Source organism: Rhamphochromis sp. 'chilingali', assembly GCF_963969265.1.
Source record: "Rhamphochromis sp. 'chilingali' genome assembly, chromosome: 16".
Classification (NCBI taxonomy): domain Eukaryota; kingdom Metazoa; phylum Chordata; class Actinopteri; order Cichliformes; family Cichlidae; genus Rhamphochromis; species Rhamphochromis sp. 'chilingali'.
The window spans coordinates 14,857,416-14,879,934 of record NC_137943.1 but is presented as its reverse complement, the minus strand read 5'-3'; the positions used below and the strand labels follow the sequence as shown (position 1 = coordinate 14,879,934).

The following is a 22,519-nucleotide window of genomic DNA, read 5'->3' as shown; positions in this document are numbered from 1 at the left end:
CAGGTTATGTTCATGTTTTATATTCACAGTTTTTCTTGTCATAGTTACTCTCATACACCTGCTCAGAATCATGTTTTCCTTGTCATAGTTTTGTACAGCCTAGCTTTTCCCAGTTTAGGTTTTAGTTTTAGTTTTGCCCTGGTTTGTTTTTGCCTTGTTTTGTATTCATGTTTTTGGCCAAATAAAAAGCTTGTTTTTTTGTTAAGATTCAGTTCCATCTCCTTCTATGTCTGCACTTGGGTCCACTCCACTAACACAATGGCTGCTCAGCCATGACAGGATTGGGCTCTTTGTCATGCTGATGGTCCCTGAGCCCGATGTTTGACACCCATGCTTTCAATGTTACTCTTACACCACTATTTAATCTCAACATATCCCAGCAAAATCCCAACCTTCAGTTCTTTAATTGTTTAATTCCACAGGGACACAAGATAAAGTGGTCACAAATAGGGATGGGTACCGGTGGGTTCTGACATAAACGGTAGTAACCAGACCGAAAAGCAGCGCACATTTCGGTGCTTTATTTCGGTGCTTTTTTTTCCTGAGCTGTGATACACTTCTAGCCAATCATTTTACGTTTCCGAGGATAGTAGGCGGGTCCAGGTACGTACGTTCTTTTAGAGCAGAGCTACAGATTAAAAATGTCCAAGGCGAAGCGGTCAAAAGTCTGGCTGTACTTCACAGCAAAATATGCAAACTCAGCAGCCTGCAACAAGTGCTTTAAGCTGATACTGTGATACTGTCAAAGGAGGTAACACCTCAAATCCGATGAAACACCTGGCGATGCATAGCGTTTTTTTTAAAAGCCCAGAAATGCGCCGTATTTGATAGCTTGCTGCGAGACCTCACACCGAGCACATCTACTGTGCGTGGGTTGCCTGTTATCTGACCTGGAGTTAGCAACATCCCCCAAAAACCCCGAAGAGGAGAGTCTTGGCCCCTAGCCCTGTCAGTGTAGCAGAAATGATGATGGCAGCAGCAGCCGTTCTTCTCTGGGTCAGTAGCTTAATGTTGTTCGTGTGTAATTTACGTTGAGTAGGCTAACCACGTTATTACATTAATGCATGTAAGGTGAACTAGCAAACCTCATCATAGCTACATGCGGCTGTCTTCTTGTTTGATGGCAGATACTCCCTGCACCCTGGCCAAAAAGGCTAAAATGACCAAAGAAAAAGTGGAAAACAGTTAAACATGACAGGTTTTGGACAAAGTTTGTGTTTTTTCCATTGATTAAGCACTGCTTCCAGCCAAGAGTGATACCATATATGCCCTATAGCTGCAGAAAAGGCTAACATTGATATCTTTTTACAAAAAACCAGCTGAACATGAGAGATTTTTGGACCAATTTTGTGTTCTCCATTCTTTAAGCACCGGTTTGAGCACCGTTTGAGCACCGGCACCGTTTCAAAAGTACCGATTTGGCACCGGTATCGGATAAAACCTAAACGATACCCATCCCTAGACACAAATGAGAACACATATTTAAAGGTTAATGATCTACGCTTTGGCTTACTGTGTGTGTGTGTGTGTGTGTGTGTGTGTGTGTGTGTGTGTGTGTGTGTGTGTGTGTGTGTGTGTGTGTGTGTGTCTACCAGCAGCTGCATGGCATATGAGCTTTTAGTCATATGAAGTGTTACCATAGTTAAGACAGGACCATGTAGAGCATTACATTTATTATCCAGCAAGAACACCACTTCATGAAAGCCAAATCAGAAAAGAAAGTTAACCAAGTGCTGTGGTAATGTGTACATCAGTGAAAGAAAAGAGAAAAGACCACAGAAGAAGAAATGCAATAGAGATTATTAATAATCACAGAACATGTCTGAAGAATATTTCAACTTGATTGTTATTGATCTTTAGTTTCCAATTGGCGTTGCATCTGTCTAATTGTTATAATCTGTTAGTAGTATTTACCTTATTGTACTTTAACAACTAATTCTGATGAATATTTGTGGACTTACAGGGCTTTGTCCAAAAGGTCCTGTTTCTCCTGAAGCTCCTGCTTCAAGCTCTCTACTTCCACCTTCAGCTCGATGTTCTGCAACAGATGAAGAGCATCAAGATAATCAGTTAACACATCGTGTTATCTTAAAACAAGCTCACTCCTCGGTGCACCACCTCCTCTGCCTTATCTTAAAAATAAAACATGTGTGAGGCATAAAGAATAAAAACTAAATCATGTGAAATCTTTCATCAGTAATAAAAAATTGATTTGAGCTTCATTATTGTTAATCTACTAATAAAATAAATAAATAAATAAAACCCTCCTCATGTGGCCTTAGTTGCTAAGTAACCGTGGTACCTACAGCAAAACATGTGACATTTTTTAGATTCTTATTTACGGCGCGGTGAAAACAAAAAACAGTTGTGGTTCCTTGACTAATATTCACAGTTTTATGGCTTCTAAGCCGCTTTAACTGTCTTAAGTCTGTAAAATTATGTTTATTACCCAAGCTTGCTAGCTTTAGCACACTCTGGTCCAAAGATGGTCACTTTATGATCCAAAGAAAATGGCTACAGCCAAAATGCAAAACTTTCTGAGTTCACAAATGACAGGTGGTTAGACAATAAATTAGGCAATAAATATGGCTGATCCTTTTGTGCAGAATGGATATATATGTATATGATAAAATGTGGAAAAGCTTTTAAGTTTTCATCACTCTCTCTGCTTTTGATTTGCTGTTTGTGTAAATCTCTGTCACATATTTAGCACTCATTTGTCTTGGTCCTTGTTCAGTGTCCTTAACCACTACATCTCAGGCTGTAATTGCCCCGTCTCTGCTGAGTGAATCAAGGCTTCATGGGTGTTGTGTGTCATCAGTGCGGAGCATCTGACCGAACTGTCACGGCTGGTATATTTAGAGCTGGAGAATTCAGAGCAGCTCAGATACTCGCTCGCTGTGGCCAAAAGCTGAACTCCACAGTTTGTTTACCTGCTGAGGTCCACAGGGGACATTTTAGGTGCCAATCGGAGCTCTCACACAGTGTTAGAGGACTGACAATTTAATCGTGGGGATCGTTCTTTGCATTCTGACCTCAGCAAAGCCAGAGAGGACGGATTATCTGTCTGTCTCTGTCTGTCCGCTGCAGGCTGAACAAATGCAGCTCTCAGTGGTCGGTACTGAGCAATTTAAATGTTCAGTTTTATTCCGCCTTCAAGCACGTGTGTTGACCTTTTCCTCTTTGCTGTTAGAGAGCTCTCCTGTTAAGAGTATCCAGAACTACTAACCAAAAAAATATCAATCACCCTGAAACTAACCAATATTCATGAACTATGAGTGCTTAAATCCGCAGGGCTCTGCAGCTGTAGAGCTGCAAGTATTAGTTGACTATCAAATTACTGATCAAAAGAAAACTGATTGAATATCTAAAATAACAATTATTACCTCGGCCCTGGACGTCATGTGCGGGGTCATTCTGTCTGTAAACACAGTAGCTCAAAAATATTTCAATGAAATGTTCAAACTTTGTAGTTGTGTAGAGTCAGATCATGTTAACAATCTATGAAAATTTGGGTTACATCAAAGTCTTCAAGGTCAACTCAATGAAATGTTGGTCGAAAATTGACAAAAAGCCTTAAGAGGGCCTCCAGGCCATTGGAAGTCTTTGGGAAAACAGGTTTCTGAGCTGACTTCTGTAAAACACTTTACTCATGAGTTCATGGACTTTTCGGTCATTTTAAATGCAAAATGAATTCAATCAATCCCTACTGAATCCAGTTTTTTGAAACCAAGTTGGCGACAGTGGAAACGCTCATCTCAAAACTTCAGAAACCAGTGGATGATGTCACTACATCTATCTTTTATACTGCCTATGCAGTAGCCTGAAGACAATTGATGAAATAAACCTGGACTGCAGGAAAGTGTGATGAATAATTTTTCATTGTTTCTGAAATATAAAGGAAATGAATAACTGATTTATGAAGAAACTAATGCGCAGAACCATTGACAGTGACAATAATGACCCCACAGAGGCAGAAATACTGTGTGGACTAAATGACTTCAATGTTCAGTGTATCATATCAACAGAAAAAAATAACAAAAGAAAGAGTGTTTTTTTTAAGAGTGAAGTTTGTTTAATTTAAACAAATCCATGACTATCTTAAAAAAAACCTCTACAACAAGCTGGGTTTTCTATATTTCTATGTTTAAGTTTTAAAATAAAACTATAAAGACTGTAGATATACCTTTTAGATTTGCCATTGTTCAGCGTAATGTCTTATGATAAACAATCCTTTTCAACTTATGTTACTAAGTCATGCAACAGCAGCTTTAACATATGCAATAAATATGTGATAAATGGGTTCCAGATTCCTGATGATATGAAGCCTGTCTAAAGACTCTGATAATAGCAAACATGTATTCCCGTGTGTGTGCATGTTTGTGTTTGTGTGTGCGTGTGCATGAGACAACAACATGGTTTACAGGAACTGTCTCGCAAAGAGCTCTATATATAGCCACCCATCACCGTGCACCTGCTACTTTGGCCTCTCCTGGCCTGACGGCCCTCAGCAACACATCCACTTTTAACTAAGGGTAGGGGGATGGCTGCACTTCGAACCTTGACAGGCTCACCACACAGAAATTGAACACACCTGTATCATGGGGAGTGATCAGCTAATAGTGATGTGCTATCACATCAGCTTCAATTCTTGGAATTATTATCCTGCTCATCCTGTTTTAACTGATACCAAAGATTTACATGGTTTGGTAGTATCGATAACATTAATTATACTGACAACAGCTTTTTAGATGAGTAATTTCTTTAGAAATCCATAATTTCAATGTAGATGTACAATGACAATAAAGGGGTATTCTATTTTATGCTATTGTATTCTATTCTAATTTTAAGGGTCCTTCAATAACTTCCCCAAGTTCCACACTTTTCCAGACTAAAGACTCTGGACATCTTTGTGGATTTTAAGAACATATTTGACATCACAGTGCAAATAGCTTGATGAAAACTATAGAAATAAATGTTTTAAAATCCAAATTTTAACATGTACCTTATAAACCCACCTACGTTTTTACCACCCAGTAAATTTGCGAATCTCTGTAAAATATAAATAAAAACAAAATGCAATGATATCTAAATTTTTAAGCCCATATTTTCTTTACAATAGAAGATAAAAAAAAAAAATGTAACGTGTTTAAAGTGCAACATTTTACTATGAAAAATATCAGATAATTGAGTTTGACGGCAGCAACTTTTTTTCAAAAAAGTATGTGGTGGTATAGAAGACTGAGTTTCTCAGAAGTAAAGATGGACAGAGGTTCATCAATCTGTGAAAAATATATAATCAAACAATTCTGAGAATCTGGAGAAATCTCTGTGCGCAAAGGACGAGGTCAAAAACCAGTACTGGATACCTGTGATTTTGGGCCTTTAGTCAGGACATGCATTAAAAACACAAATGATTCTGCCATGGAAATCACTGCATAGACTCAGGAACACTTTCCAAAATCAGTTTCTGTGAACACAGTTCACCGTGTCATCCACAGTGCTGGTTAAAGCTCTATCATGCAAAGAAGAAGCCACATGTCAACATGATCCAGAAATGCTTGCATCAAGGCAGTTTATATTTTAAAGTAGAGATCCTTTAATAACACCGAGAAAACCCCAACAATCAAACGACCCCCTTTGAGCAAGCACTGGCAACAGTAGGAAAGAAAATCTCCCTTTTAACAGGAAGAAACCAGGGATGGGCAGACATCTGCTAATGGGAGGAAAACTGTTCTGTTTCCCAAAAATTCTGTTTTGGAAAAAAAATGGATGCTGCATCCTCTGGACTGAAGAGGAGAGGGACCGTCTGGCTTGGTGTCAGTGCTGAATTCAAAAGCGTGCATCTTTATAAAGGTTTAGATCGCATGAACTCCCATCCAGACAAAGTCTTTTTCGGGAAGGCCTTGCATATTTCAGCAAGACAAACTGGATACCACATCTATTACAACAGCATGGCTTCAAAGGAGAAGATTCCAGGTGCTGAACTGACTTTCCTGCAGTCCAGTTGAGAAACTAGAATCCTATAACAGACTATCACAGGACAATGTTCCTATCCAAACGTCTGACAGCTGGTCTTCTCAGTTCCCTGACGGATTACAGACTGGTGTTAAAAGAAGAGAGGATGACACAGACCCAACTAAAACGAGCTAATATGTTTCATAAAGATGCTAAATTTTTCACTTTACGCATTCGATTTGTTTTTTGTTGTTGTTTTTTTTACATCCTATTGCAAATAAAATATGAGTTTATGAGATTTGAAAAAAGTTGCATTTTGTTTTTATTTATTTTTTTCAGAAAATACTTTTTTTGGAATTAGGTTTGTAGATCCTGGCTGCTTGTGATATTATACTGTGAAATGCTGTGTATATTTGTAGTATATTGCCATGTTTTCCTACTAATTATTGTAATCGTGTACCCATCATGTACTTGGGACAGTTACATGGTGCTAAGCTATTTTACAGGCTGTGATGTACAGGTTTATAGGTACCTCTCTGTGGGAATGCTGTGCTGCTAGCTGTTCTGTTGACAGAGCTGACCTGGCTCTCTCAAACAATGGTAAATATTTAGGGTTTTCTGGCTTCTTTAAACTCATCCATCCATCCAGCACAAAACGCTTTTTTTCTCAACTTTACCATATAAAATAGTAAGGACTCTAAAACTGAACATTTGAAGAAACAATTAAACACATTATTACATATTTATACCACACTATGTTTCTCAAATATGTTTAAGATGTGACTGAAAGTGAAACATACAAGCACGTGTTACGATGACACATGTGATAAATACATCAGTGCACTGAAGCCGGCTCTATAAATAGAGATTCTTGGGCTCTCAGAGAGATCACTATGTACCCAGGACTAACACGCCAGCCTGTACTGTATTACACAGAGATGCTTTGGAGGAAAGATGGGAACATTATCACTCTGTCATGATATTCAACACGAGCAGCTCAGGTCGGATAGCATCCACAGAACAAAGATTTAGTCTCCAAATAAAAAGTGCTTTGACTGATTAGCCTTTAGTCACACAGAGTGGGGCCTGTGAGGCACACGGATTAAACTCCAGCTGCATGTCTGTACAACATGGGATCGAGTTTACCCAATCACTGCTGGTATGCAGTAATAGCGGAGGATAAGAGGACCAACGCTCAGGTCTTGTTTGGCTGGATTAAGCAGCCATTAATTTCTCATATCAAAGAGTCGGTGGTGATCAAAAAGGAATTAGAACCAGGGGAGAACGAAAGTGATGAAGAGACGCCGGCTGGCTTTTGCAAACAGACAACAGCTGAACTGGGTCACCTTACTGTAGGTGCACACTTTGCATGCAGAGATGGACGCAGAAAACACATTTAGAAGCAGAGCAAAGCAGCATGTTCACAGAAACAGCATCCTCATAGAGACTCTATGAGAAAGACCATTGTTTTTAGATCTGCAACTAATTATTACATCTGTGAGTTTCTTGCTTTGCTCAGATAAGCAGAGAATTCTCACTGTCGATCAATGAATCTATTTAAAAATCTAATATTTTAATATATTCTGTATATTTTGACGATCTTAAAATTAATTATTGATTCTAGCACTGATTTAAAGCCAAGCATTCATTACTCCAACTATGACACTGTAACAGGTGACCTGCAGTACCAACACTCTAACCATACTTTTCTGATGCTATATTTAGCTTTATGATTCTAGCTACCCTTGTGTCTGTTTGTCAAGATTAAACTAAAACTACATGTAAATACATTTCAAAGGTGGAGCACGATCTTTAAAACTGCACAACTGGTTATGGGTTTTTGGTGGAGGATGTGCTGTCTGGATCCCTTCCTACTATATATATTTTAACTAGTTGTGGACTGTATCTTTTATTTTGTGCTCTCACAGTTTCACTCTGTATAAAAAATGTTTTGCTTGGGACAAAACCAACTTTAAAACCATTTCCAGAGATGTTCTCCCCTTAAAGCAGCACAGAATCCTAACAGACTTCAATAACCTAGTCTGTTGGAGTATTACATAATACTGGTGCTGTCGTGTTAATATTTTATTAATCAAGCCAGGGATCATGAAAATACAGTTAAAGCAATCTGAACAACATCTCTAGAAAGTGTGAATACTATGACTCCATCCTTTTACTTTAACATAGTCCATATTTCGAGAATATCTGAAGATATACTGTTGGCTGATTTTTTTAAATTTAATTTAATTGATTTGTTTGGGGGTTGTTTTTGGTTTTTTTTTGCTTCTATTAAAATCAGCTAGATCCTTGCAAAATTCAGGCTCTTGCATAAAATTATGGCTATGCAATCTACGCAATCACTGCAAATGTAAATCTAAATTGACATTTTCAAGTTTCGAATCAATTCACGTATCTAAAATACTGATTCCAGGACAAAAGCTTTACCAAGTTTCTAAATAAATGCTCCAAGCACCAATTATTTTAATTAATGTATAAGGCATATTGTTTTGCTGCACTTCAAATCAGTTCAGAGAAAATAAATATGAGATGCAATATGAGCATCCAAATGGAAGACAAATAGAAAAAAATTTAAGCATGTGTTTTACATCTTATACTCTGATTTAGAGCAGGGCAATATGCCCCAAAATATTTATCACGATATACATTTGAAAATTTGCGATAACGATATAACTGCCACTAGACAAAATACTTTACAACTCCACAACTTTATTAGTGCAAAAAAACCCAAAGATCAATGTATTTTCACTTAAACAAGCAGCTTTTTTATGTGCATTAAAGTTATATAAAAATTTAACAGTGCAAATGCAAATTCCTTGCTGAGAGTTTAACCAAAAGGCATTTCCAGTGGAAAGTGGCCGACATATCCTCAGCACAACCATGTATAATATCCACAAAACTTAAAAAGAGGTTATACACACACAATACGGTAATATTATGTTGAAGCACAGTACGTACGTGCCTGCCTACGATAGCCGCAACGCTCCGACAATCCATCAAGCGGTGCAGGTTTGTAGCTTAGCAAAGTCGTACTAAAACATTTGACAGATTTTTGAGCGCCGTGTACCACATAAAATCATTTTGAGGTCAGTAAAAACAACCAGAATTCATACATAAGGCACACGGGATTATAAGGGGCACTGTCGATTTTCATAAAAATCAAAGGACTGATTTTAAGTGTGCCGTATTTTTCAAAAAACACGGTAATAACGACGGCCCGCTAGCATGCTCTACCAAAAATAGTGCTTTGTTGTGTATCTGACAGCCGAAAGCTAAACCAGTTCCACACCACTGAAGTTGCAGCATTGTTACAAACTAAGTCTGGTTCATCCGTTTCATTCAACGATCCTTTCCCCCTTCTCATTGCCGCCATGCTTTTTCCGCCATGTGCGTATGAAAAGAAAGGCACTGCACATGCACATTTTACCCATATTCTATCATGATATTTCATTTTCTTATCGTTGCCCAACATTATACCGGTATTACCGTGAAAGGTATGATATGGCCCAGCCCTACTCGGATTTAAACATGAATGCCATTACAAGCAATGTAATTACAAGAATTAACTATAGATAAAATACGCATTTTTTATGATATAATGTTAAATGTGTTACTTACATAACTAAATTACAGTATAAGACAAATCTTATAAGATCTACAATGTATCCATATAAAACATAAACCTTTACAGTATCTACAAATGCAAATGTATTTGCAAAATAAAATAAGGTATCCAGATTCAGGTTGTCATGAAAACCGCTGTATAAAACAAGTTATTGTTAGTATTATTACTGACACAACTAGAGCTTCAATGTCAATTTAATATCTCTTTTGATAACGTTTGTGCTACTCTTTCATTTTGAGTTGTAATAAAAAGTAATAAGGTTCAACATTTTACTTACAGCTCACACACATCCAATAAATATTTTTTCATGACAGGAGTCATTTGATTTTTATTATAAGCTATTTTCTGACATTGTGGTGTTGTTCTACATGTTTATGCAGCCTTGGATGTGTCTGAGTGTTTCTGTGCTGTGAATCAAACAATGGGCACAAAACCCCAAATGCCAGTATGAAGCACCCCGGATAGGAAAAGAGAAGCCAGCCAAACCAGCCAGAAACATGTACTGCATTAAAAATACTACAAAAAGAGGTAGTTGGAGGTTAGTGTTTCACAGGACAGCCATGTCTTGTAACACGCACTTGGTAAAGTCCCATCACCTCAACCAAACCAGTGTGACAGCTGGATCAACAAACATGTCTCAGTAAAGCAATGGTTTATGACAGTCACCACATGTGACTGATAAATGAATAAATTCATTTAATTAACTGCAAACACAAAATCAGCTATCACCAAAAGTCAAGTAGTTTGCCACTACTTTCCTAATAATTAGAGAGCTGTCCCACTCACCGTGCGGTAGACATCTTCACTGCTCTCCTCATACTTCTGCTGGATCCTCTCCTCCAGGAAGTAGATTCGGAGCTTGAGGCTGAAGTTCTCCTTCTTCAGGTCATTCAGGTGCTGTGATAAAGTACGGTAACCGTTAGACATGACTGTCAAAGTGCATCCACACTGCTTGACATGATGTCCATCATAGATCAGAAATGAATAGCTGTCCTCGACTTCTCCATGTCATGGAGAAAAGGAGTCCATTTCAAAGTACAGCAGCTCTTAAGCATGCCCTTTTGTTAGAGTCCAGGAACTGACAGATATGCCTTCCTCAAAAAAAAAAAGAATATTTACAAAGTGTCATTCTTGCATCTAACAGGCCATAAGGACACAATCTACAAAATCACTCACACATACTAAATCTAACACACTCACACATACATGCACACACACACACGCGCGCGCTGAGGTTTTCAGGGGCGTTTGCAGTGCAGAGGGCTACTCTGCAGCCCGGCGGTCAGAGATGTAGCCGTGCGAGCTCCATGGTGTGTTGTGGTCTGCACAGGAAGGGGACAGGAGCTTATCTTACTGGGGGGAGACATGTCTGGAATCCCAGACTGCCACGGGAGATGGGAGGAAAGGGAGAGGAGGGGAGGAGGGAGTCAAAAAGACTCACAGTTACTTGTGATATGAAAGGAAATCTCACACCTCTGTAAAAAAAAAAAGGGGGGGGGGGGGGTGAGATGTGAGGCACTTTCTGATCTTTTCTTTTTGTCTGCATTGTTTTTCTGTATGGATTCAAACCACTGTCAAAATCCACCACTGCTGAACTTGGGATATGACAATTTTTCTATAACACCTGCTTTATTTTTTATTTAGCTTTGCTATAGTTTAAGTAACTAAACTTTCACAACCAAATTAGTACCTGTCATATCCCATTCTGGGGGTTTTCTGAAGCTCCTTTTCTTAAAAATAGTATATAAATATCATCTTCAATATCTTACTCAGGGTACAGATTGTCTTAACCTAAACATTCACGGTGAGTTAAATGTAGAAGCCAGTTGGGAAAATTAGCAGTAGCAGTAGCTCTTTTAGCCTCTTGCATTATTAGAAAATTTATTTTTTATTTATGGTTTTGACAGAAATGTCAGTTTGTGGCAGAAGCAGGAGATATTTCAGATAAAGAAAACCACAGAAAAATCCATTCTTGCTTTCAGCACTAAAGTGCAAACAAAGTTAGCAAACAGCTAAAGCCGTTTAACAATAATTAGCTAAATAGCTCTTTCTAAAGCTCTTTTAGTGAGCTACAGGAAAAGCAAATATGGGACATATGGCTGACTGGAAGCAACACATATGAGTATGTGTCGATGCTAATGTTGTTTTGCATCTTTTGGAACCTTGCTGTCATTTTTTTTCTCCTCTTACACTAATAATGATGTTGAAGATGGATTAGCCCACCCTGATTTTACCATAGCCTGTGATAGCTACACAATCAGCTCTGGGAATGAAGTTGAGAGACACTGGTGGGAGTGAAACAGGCAGGTGAGTGGAAAGAAGTTAAAGAAATAGGAAACCTGGGAGCAGTGAGCCACAGTGCTATTAATAGGTAGCTGTCCTCAATCTCACTGTGGAGAATCCCTGAATGTCCCTCAGAGAAACTAGCAAACTGAAAGAATTGAACTCAAGAGTGAAAAAGGAAAAACGGGTTCTACATATCCTAACAATACAAACATAAGCTGAAACCAAGTGTGAAAAGATTGGATAATACAGAGACACAGACAGGACAATTAGATCATTTTTAGTTCATGATGCTTTCAGTGAGTGTGTCCATTATAGTGTCAGGTTACATGCTGTTGCTAAATAATTCAGAGCAAAGATAGGCTGGGCGCCAAGCAGAGTCTCCACGTGACATCAGGGATGACATCATCTACCTCTACATTTAAACTCTGCACACAACATAGTCGCATCCTCATAAATAATCACACACGTGTACAGTTTGCATACCGCCACAACAGGTCCACTGATGATGCCATAGCCCTGACACTACACACTGCCCTGTCACACCTGGAGAAGAGAGACACGTATGTGAGGATGCTGTTTGTAGATTACAGCTCAGCATTCAATACCATCGTTCCCTTGAAGCTGGACAGGAAACTGCAGGATCTAGGACTGAGCAGCTCCCTCTGCAGCTGGATCCTTAGCTTCCTGTCTGACAGACGCCAGGTGGTCAGACTGGGCAGCATCACCTCATCCCCCATCACACTGAACACTGGTGCTCCACAGGGGTGTGTACTGAGCCCTCTCCTGTACTCACTCTACACCTACGACTGCACAGCCACTAACAGCTCCAACATCATTGTGAAGTTTGCGGACGACACTACAGTGGTGGGTCTTATCACCAACGGTGATGAGACGGCTTACAGGGAGGAGGTCAGCGCCCTGACCCACTGGTGTCAAGACAACCATCTCACCCTCAACGTCGCAAAGACAAAGGAGTTGATAGTGGACTTCCGGAGGTGCAGAGAAGTACACACCCCCATCACCATCAACGGCGCTGCTGTGGAGAGAGTGAGCAGCTTCCGGTTCCTTGGAGTACATCTGGCTGAGGATCTTACGTGGTCAGTACACACAAACAAAACAGTGAAGAAGGCGCAGCAGCGCCTCTTCTTTCTCAGGAGACTGAAAAGATTCGGCATGAGCCCCCGCATCCTCAGGACCTTCTATCGCTGTGCCATTGAGAGCATCCTCACTGGATGCATCACCACCTGGTATGGCAACAGCACCGCCTACAACTGCAAAGCTCTCCAGCGAGTAGTGCGGTGCTCTGAACGGATAATTGGAGGTGAGCTTCCCTCCCTCCAAGACATCTACAGGAAGCGCTGCCTGAGGAAAGCGGGGAGGATCATCAAGGACTCCAGTCACCCCAGCCATAAACTGTTCAGACTGCTTCCATCAGGAAGGAGGTTCTGCAGCATCCGGTCCCGAACCAGCAGACTGAGAGACAGCTTTTTCCATCAGGCCATCAGACTGCTGAACACGTCATAGACACCTCAGCTTCACTACTGAACTTTAACATTATGCACTCCACACTGTATATAAATGCCACTTGTTTTGCACATATTCAACTCTGTATATTTTATATATTTTATTATTATTATTATTATTATTATTTTATTTTATTTTTTTACTATTTAATTTGTAAAAATGTGTATACACACACACACACACACACACACGTAGGAAAATATTTAGTATACACATCCAGAAATGCATACACTATTATATATTGTACATATATTTATTAGTTTCAGGTTGGCCATTCTTGTATTTTGCTCGTTTGTGTTGTTGTGTTTGCACATCTCTGTTGCTTGTGGGGCTCGCACACAAGAATTTCACTCGCATGTGCTGTGCCAGTGTGCCTGCACATGTGATGTGACAATAAAAAGTGATTTGATTTGATTTGATTTGACGTGTCCACTCTTCATCAAAGAGAAATAAATTGGATTTATGATGTGTATGTATAACTCTGCACTGTGTTGTTTGAAGTGCTGTTTGGTGTAAATGTGCCGGCCACGCTCTCTCAGAAATTACCTCAGCTCTCGTGACTGTTTGGTCCCTGATCCCATTTTAACTGGGCTTATCAGCTCCTCCAGCAGGTTTTATTCTTATAAAGTGCATGTCCAAAAACACACATTTTTAGAGACAAGCACGGAGATGTCATATACTGTGGAGAACCTGGGGATCAGTTTCTTGGTCTATAACAGTCTCTTTAATTGAATATAGTAGTAGAAGAATTTAGGTTGCTGATGTTATTATTGGGTACATTGCAAATGAGCGATATACTGTATTATTTGCACTGGCACCCCAAATAAAAAGTAAAAAAGAGCAAATGATTGCTCTAACATGCAGTTCAGAAACAGTCACAAGGTTTAATGAAATAATTTGTGTTGCTGGACATGAATTTTCTCCCATTTCTTTTAAATACCGATGATTTTTGTCTGATTTTACTTTCACTGAATTGATATCATTTCATATTTTCTGTGAGACCATGCACTAACAGTTAAACATTATGGGTTCCCTGTGATGATTTGTTGTCTTCTAGGGCAAGACTTTGCAGTAGCATGCATATGGAGGCATGTGCAGTGCTGTGGAAAAGTATTCCCCCCCTTTCTGCTTTCATAGTTTTTGGCATATTTGTCACACTTAAATGTTTCAGATCATCAAACAAATTTCAGTATTAGACAAAGATATCCTGAATAAATACAAAATACAAGTTTTAATTAAGCTATCCAAACGTACCCAAGGTATCCTATCCAAAAGTAATCGCTCCCCAACCCTAATAAACTAGTTGTGCAACAACAATTGCAATCAAGTGTTTGTGATACCTGACAATGAGTCTTTCACAATACTGTGGAGGAATTTTAGCCCCACTCTTACTTGCAGAATTCTTTTAATTCAGCCACAATAGAGGGTTTTCCAGCATGAACAGTCTGTTTAAGGTCATGCCAAAGGATCTCAATCTTATTTAAGTCGAGACTTTTACTAGGTCCCTTCAAAAACTTCATCTGATTATTTCTATGCCATTTAGAGGTGGACTGGCTGGTGTGATCATTGTCCTGCTGCATAACCCAAGTGTGCTTGAGCTTCAGGGCATGACCTGGTGGCCCATACAGTCTCCTTTAGGATTTTCTGGTAGAGAGGCGATTCATAGTTGCATCAATTACAGCAAGTCATCCAGGTCCTGAAGCAGCAAAGCAGCCCCCAACCATCACACTAACACATCCATGTTTGAATGCTGGTATGATTTCCTTTCTGTGAAATGCTCTTTAGTTTTATGCAGCTTTAACAGGACTCAAAACTTCCAAAAAGTTCAACTTTTGTCTCGTCAGGCCAAAGAATATTTTTCCAAAAGTTTTGGGGATCATCAAGATGATTTCTGATGTTGACGTGCTCTTGGAGTAATTTTTGTAGGCCAACTATTCCTGGGAAGGTGGTCGGCCAAGTTTTCTCTATTTGTGGACAATATCTCTCACTGTAGTTCAACGGAGTCCCAAAGCTTTAGAAATGGTTTTGTAACCCTGTCCACACCGATATATGTCAGTGACGTTGTTTCTCAGTTGTTTTCTTAGATCGTGGTGTGATTTGCTGCTTTTTGAGATCTTTTAACCGACTAAACAGGTTAAATTTAATTGATGTGTTGCTTCAACAGTTCTGACAGTAATGTGGCCTGGATGGGTTTTTTAGTTTCAGGTTGTTGTTGTTGTTGTTTGTTTGTTTTTAAATGAAATCCCTGTAGAAACGTAAGCATGGCAAAACTGTCCATCTATCTCATTAAAAAGGGTGCGATTTTTCTGTGCTTGTGTAAGGTGACAGAAAAACATATACTGCAATTCATCCCCTCTTTATTATCATTTTCACTTTAGTAATGCATCGGGAAATCACATATGAATATTATAGCATTATAGCAAAAATAAATGAGTTCTACATGTACAATTAGGGCCATAATTTGTTGGAAAACAAACATGCTTTGTAGTTTTGCCTCTGTACCCCACCACAGCGCTTTTTAAATCAATTTTAAATCAGTATGTAACAACTCTTTAGGAAATGCTACCATTTTATACACAACTGCCCATTTTCAGAGGCTCAAAACTAATTGGACACTTGACTCACAAGCAGTTTCATGGCCACTTCCCTTGTTATTTCATGGCAAATGAATCGAACGTAATATCTGAAATTGATTCAGTGCTGAATTTGTATTTTATAGCTTTTCACTGTCATTTTAAATATGAGCCCCTAAAGGACATCAGATTAGACTAAACACCAAAATAAGCCTCTCAGAGAAACCGTGAAAAAACATTAGGAGTGACCAAATCATCAGCCTGTATATTCTTACTCTCTGCTCAGATTTAGACAAATGCTGCAACACTGATCAAACAGTGCTTCATAGTTCAAAAGGGTAATGACCCAAAGCTACACAGATTCTCAAGGCACAGAAATGGGATATTCATCAATGGATAAGCCAGTGACCTGATCTCAACTGTACAGAGCATGCTTTTATGGCTATTCAGTACAAGCCGAAGGCAGAAAGACCCACAAACAAGCAGCAACTGACAATGGCAGCGGTAAACATCTAGCAGAGCATCTCCAGGGAAGAAATACAACATATGGTGATGTCCATGGGTTTTAGACTTCAGACAGTCATTGACTGCATCCAAGTATTAAAAACAATCCATATCTATTTTCTTCTGCTTATCCATGTCAGTACAGAGGGAAAACTTACAAAAAATGCAGTTTATGGACCTAACTGTGTAGGCAAGGGAACATTCATTTGCAAATAACATTTTATTTGTAATGTCTTTTTTTAAAACTGCAGAAAACATTAAAATGCTAATTATGACTTTGGCTTGGAGTTTGTGTCAGTGATATTGTGAGTGCTCTGAACAGCACCCTGCCAGACATTAAAAGGAATACTTAATATACTCTCTTCTAATGTGACTGCTACAATGCCCAGCAATAGTGCAGCAGACACTGGGAACCTAAAGTGGGCCATGCAGTAGCCAGAGGCAGATTTTTAAAATACCAGGAGAGTTCTGGGTGTTTTCCATCCACATTTCTCCACTCGCAGGTGCTCTCCTTTTCAGTACGGTATTTTTAAAACATGCTCTCCAGATGGTTGGAGTATGTGCGTGAATTCCTGGGTTAGACTATCCTTATTTCCTCAATACTGATCTCTGACCTTATCTTTTTTTTTTCTGTGAGTCCATGAAGCCACTAGATGGCAGCATGAAGCATGTATTCATCTGGCACATAATTCATTCAAATACAGCATCATGGGGATGAAGAAGTGTCCCTCACATCAAACTCCATGATATCTAAAAATAAAAGCTCTCACCTGTTCGAACTGCTTGAGCGTGTGAAGCTGGAGAGGGGGAGAGTTGTCTGTTTCATCACTGCACAAATCTAAACAAGGGGAAAAGGTGCGTTCAAAAAACCTGAAAACTCATGGAAATATTAAGTTATGTGTAGGAGGGGGGGGGGGGGGGGGGGATACACACCTGTCATGTGACCTGTGATCTTAGATGAAGGATCTTGAGTACTGTGAAAGAAATGGCAAAAAAAAGCAAAGTCAGCACTGAATGAACATAAACAGACAAGACAAGAGTGAGTGAAAACCTGCACAAGTAGATCCATTCCAACACAAAACAGCCAAGTAATGGTCTCTCCGTTTTACTGCGTGCCCTTAAAAACAAAGAGCTCTTCCTGAAATTTAAAAGCCACTAAAAGCCCTTTCAGTATAACAGCATGATGTCATTTGCACCTCTGTATTGGAGTCTCAGCAGGGGAGAGAAGAGATAAGAGAGGAGCCACGGGGTCAAAGTTCAACTGGGCTTCACTACCAACTAACGGAGGGGGTGTTTGCCTTTACAGTCACCCCTAAGGTTAGAAATAACGGCAGTAAGATGCAGACAGTCTGGGTCAACACCCAAACAGTATACAGACAAATATGCCCAACATTAGGCCAACTGCTACTGCCCCATCAGTGCTCCCCCACTTCATGGGGAATGCCCCTGACAGCTGCTGGGTCAGTAAATGTAAAGGCAGCTGTATGCATGCCAAAGGGTTTTAAAAGTTCACCAGGTGGACAAATGGTATACATGCTGTAGTATTTTGGTAAACAGCGCATCCAAATCACAACTGTCTTACACAACTGTTCCCTTAATGCAGATATAGGTCAGATGGTGTGGTCACCATGGAGAATTTGAGCTATGTGATGAGTGGTTATCAAAAACCATCCCTTATTAATGAAAGTCAAGCTTTCATCTCTTAAGCACTTGGTGGGCGTACATGAAGGAATTCAGCCTTAGTTATCACTTCTAGGACAGCTGCATTGAGCGCCTCCAAGGCCCTACTGCCCACCTGCACCGATGAGCCCTTTAAGCAGCCTAGTTGGTGCATGCAGTTTATGTTTATTCCTGCAAAGTAGGTCAGAAACACCGCGTCTTTAATTGCATCTTCCATCAGAAACCCTTTTACAAATGTAGCTGTGTAAGGATAAATGCACACATGCGCAATCACAGAGAGACATTTGCATCACCCCCGATAGCTTTATTCTCCGATCCGCGGCTACTGTGTGTGAGTAGCCCTGTGAGGAGAGAAAAACGGCCTTTTATCCAGGATGGATGATGGGTGCACATCCAAGTGAGAGAAAATAACTGAAATGGCCTGACTGTAGCAGCAGTCAGTGCTCTGATTGAAACCGCGGTTTGTATCGCCGGAGTCGTGTTTTTGTTAAAAATGCCAAATAAGCATCCGTCTTCCGCTGCGGTGTCCCCCCGCACACAATCAGCCACCTCACCTCTCTGACTCTCCCCAGACTTGCTCCGGCGACGATGAGCTCCACTCCATAAAGGCTATTCCGTCATTTAACGGGCATCCATGCCGGAAAGCATCGCTGCGTTCAAATCAGCCGTACATCACTCATTTTTGTTTGGAGTACATGAGCCACATCCACACAGGAGCACGCTATCCGCAGCGGCCGAGGCATCGCGCACCGCTCAGGTTTGGAGGGGGTGTGTGTGCGTGTGTGTGTGCGTGTGTGTGTGTGTGTGTGTGTGTGTGTGTGTGTGTGTGTGTGTGTGTGTGTGTGTGTGAGAGAGAGAGAGAGGATGCGCGCCCTGAAAATGAAAAGCAAAGGATGCTACGAGCCCACACAAGAGAGTGCCACTAATGTTGATTCAGCCCTCCAGGAGAGCAGCTGGGGGCAGGAATATACCCACTCTTTTAAAGATATAGACACCACAGGGTTGGGTTGCCTTCTTTAGCAGTAATGTGTAGCCTACATTTCTGATTTAATTGGAAATTGCAGGTTTCCCTGTTTTCAAAGCAAAACTGTTGCTCAGTAGTTGTGTTAAATATTAATTATGCTATAGTCCTGCTCTTTGTCATGCAGTCATACGAATAATAAACTCTGGAGAACAATGGTGAAACCAGTAGATATTTGAAATTATAAATAGCAATAAAACAGCTTTTTTGGTTCTGATACGAAGTCGTTTTGGAACAGCAAGTGATGGATATGATTTCTTATTACTGATGGGCTGGAAGTGAGTTTACTTTCACTCACTTATCTGATGTAATATATCAGATTTAATAGCGCAGGCCTTTTCCATCTCAAATGTATTTTCCAGGAACGCATGAAATAAATGTTAGAGATTCAAATGATTTCCAGATCAGAATCCTAAATTATAGACTAACCATACTGTAACCTTCAGATTATATTAATCCCAGAACCAATAATCTCATCACAGTGACTCAGTTATTTTCAGTAAAATGATTTCAGGATGCTTTCAAGTCTGCTGGGACTGATTATAGCTCTGTTTTTACGGCTTATTATAAGATTGTTGGGGTTTTGTTTTTGTTTGTTTTTTTTAGTTCAACCTGAGTGAGAAAGCAAATTTAGACTTGTTCCACACAGCTGCAGAGACTGGCCACACTTTTATCTGTTTAAGGAGAATGGTGGTGGAGGGGCGCTCTGAAAGGGTGAAGGGATTAGGGGGGGACAGAGTTAATGAGATTGTGGCATTGTTTGCGAGTGGATGTGAGGAGCGGATGTAGCTTTGGTAATCTTGTTAGGAGTCACGGAACTAATGTGGAGCTAATTTGCTCTCAAAAATGATCAGGACAGAAAGAGATGGAGACAGCTCCAGGCTGAAGGACAAATGCTCTCTAATTTCAGCTGATAGGGGAACAAAAATGAGAGTAAAGATGGTTAATGTTTACTGCCTCATCAGGAGCCTCTTCCCATGTCACTTAGAAGAACACCCCACCTCTATCAGCCATCAAGTTCCACGTGGCAGCACGCAGTTTACAGGGCTGTTTCTACCACAGCGCCCTCTCCTGGACTGAGGTTGGGCTTCTTTAGTGCTCGGTGGATCTTTGTGTGCTGACACATTAAAACTGGTTGTGACCTACAGCAGTGCAGCCAAGCTTCAAATTGATCATTGATCCCTATAGCAGGGAACTGAGAGTCTCATAAAAGAGGAACACAGAGAATTTACAGACAACTGGAAAAGCTTTTATTTATTTATTTACTGATTGATTTTGCATTGAAATCTACGACTGATCTTTAGACTTATGAGAAACTAAATAGTCTATGAAATGTAGAATACGTTTGTGAAAAGGTCTGAAAACTCTAAAGTGTGTGGAGTGAGTTTAGAGCTTTCTCAAATAAATAAATACATGAAAGTAAAGGAGAAATGTAGAATAAAGTGCAACTACCTACCACATTTTTAAGATATAAAATATTAATTGTTGAAATCAAAGATTCTGAAGATCATTGTCATATTTTCTCTCTCTCTCTTTTTTTTAAATGAGTTACCTTATTTCCAGAGGTTTTCCAGTTTGAAATAATATTCAGCTGTAATGACTACAGCAGACACTAGATGTCCTTATAGGACCGCTGAAGCCTTCAGCCATTATACACAAAAAGAGAGGCAGTTACATTCACATTTAAATGAAGAAACTTAATGAGAAACTGCGAGTTTGGAATAACATTAGACCACGTCACTGTCTCAGCGTGCAGTGCCATGCATCTCACCACAGGAGGTGCTTTTCTCGCTTACCATTGCATCTCAAATGCAAGTGGGGTGGTCCTGTTTACTGTGCAGCATTATATTCTGTTTAGAAATGTCTGCTGCCAAATTAGCTGCCTTGTCCTTTTTGTGCGGTGTACATTTCTATACAGTAGTTACGAAGTTACACCTTATCCAAACGTGAAAAAGCTGAATATAAACACAAACATAAATAATTAATAAATAAATTCAGCAGCAGACCAACTGAGGCTACCTAAAAATAATAATAATGATAATTATTGTTAACAGACAAATCATCATTATTATTGAGAAGAGTGTAATTGTACCATTACTTTCATGGCTTGACTTTTCAGAACTATTTTCACAAGATACTTGTTTACTACTCCACATGATAGATCAGTGCTACATGCACATGTTCCACAAAACATTTATATTTAAAAAAAAATCCACACGAAGGCTTATACTAAAATCTTTAATCTTACTTTTTAATCTTATTTTGCAAAATATTGAAATTAAATCTAATAATCTATTTTGAGCCTCACACAGAAATGGTTCTTTACCTTCATCATCCATCTAGATATTTATACATTCACATCACATACAGAAGGTCTGTAACGACAGCAAGTCTCTGATGGGTTCAAGTCCTTTTCCCAAAGACCACCCGGGGTCCTGTTTTTGCCCCTCGTGGTTCTGTAGAGATGATCCAGATGGCAGGGGATTTCATAAAGTCTCTGTCAATCACCTTGTTCTCCTCTTCCCGGGCCATTGCCTCTACTTCAGGGCTGGTTTGTGGGGACCAGTCTGCCATGAACTTATCCTTGGCCTCACAGTAGTTCACCACCACTTCTGCAGGCTGCTCCCCAAACAGCCAGTCTTGAGTACAGAAAGAGAGGGTAGGAGACAGATGTCAGAGAGAAGCGCTGCCAGTAGCTTGTGGTTTGATTATTCTGGTCTTTAAAAAGCTAGCGGTACAGTAACAAACCTGCACAGTCATGGATGAGGTCTTTGATGAGGTGGCCCGTGATGGCGTAGAGAACCGAAAACACGATGAAGACGGCTATGAGCAAGTAGAGGACGTAGGTGGGCAGGTGGATAGCATCCCGAGAAGGAGGGATATATGACTCAAATAACACTGTGCCATCTTCCTCTTTGTGACGAACGTTTAAGCTGTCCATTGCAGTCTGGCTGCCTCTGCTGTCAGCCTGCGAGTCCAGTTAATATCTGTGGGTCATCGCTGTATTAAGAAGCCGGCACAAAGATTTAATCGCACAGAACGTTCTGTGCAAAATACAAAGAGATCAGGAGGAAATATCACATTCTCCAATGTCAGCATTGTAACAACAGCAAAATTACTCAAAATTCAGGAAATCGTGAATGAAACTCTTTGCATGAATCAAGGAAGCTGTGAAGATCCTCTAATTCACAGCTGATCAGCTTTATGACTAATGACTGCTAAAGTAAGATTTAAAATAAATGCAAAGCTGTATCTCATGTGAACAAGATTCCTGTTTTTCTCTCTGTAGAAATCTATCTATCTATCTATCTATCTATCTATCTATCTATC

The 22,519-nt window shown here is 39.8% G+C and overlaps 2 protein-coding genes across 3 annotated transcripts in view; both read right to left on the bottom strand.

The window, feature by feature from the left end:
* Nucleotides 1-19,031, bottom strand: part of LOC308412878 (myomegalin) — a 56,714-nt gene extending 37,683 nt beyond the window's left edge. Inside the window, exons 1-5 of one of the 2 annotated variants that reach the window (XM_080907532.1) lie at nt 18,723-19,031; nt 17,422-17,462; nt 17,259-17,326; nt 10,388-10,498; nt 1,962-2,038 (exon numbers count right to left, since the gene is read on the bottom strand). In XM_080907532.1, coding sequence (XP_080763658.1) covers nt 1,962-2,038; nt 10,388-10,498; nt 17,259-17,326; nt 17,422-17,462; nt 18,723-18,772 — 347 coding nt within the window. In that variant the 5' untranslated portion in view covers nt 18,773-19,031. The remainder of the gene's footprint in view (nt 1-1,961; nt 2,039-10,387; nt 10,499-17,258; nt 17,327-17,421; nt 17,463-18,722) is intronic. The other variant, XM_080907534.1, reaches the window with a different exon arrangement.
* Nucleotides 19,032-21,592: 2,561 nt separating this feature from the next.
* On the bottom strand, nt 21,593-22,321 carry LOC308383293 (uncharacterized protein; the record flags this gene model as incomplete). Its single annotated transcript, XM_080861160.1, has 2 exons — nt 21,938-22,321; nt 21,593-21,828 (listed from the first exon to the last, which is right to left on the bottom strand). The coding sequence occupies exons 1-2, from the start codon at nt 22,128-22,130 to the stop codon at nt 21,593-21,595; spliced, it is 429 nt and encodes a 142-aa protein (XP_080717286.1). The 5' UTR covers nt 22,131-22,321.
* Nucleotides 22,322-22,519: the final 198 nt, after the last annotated feature.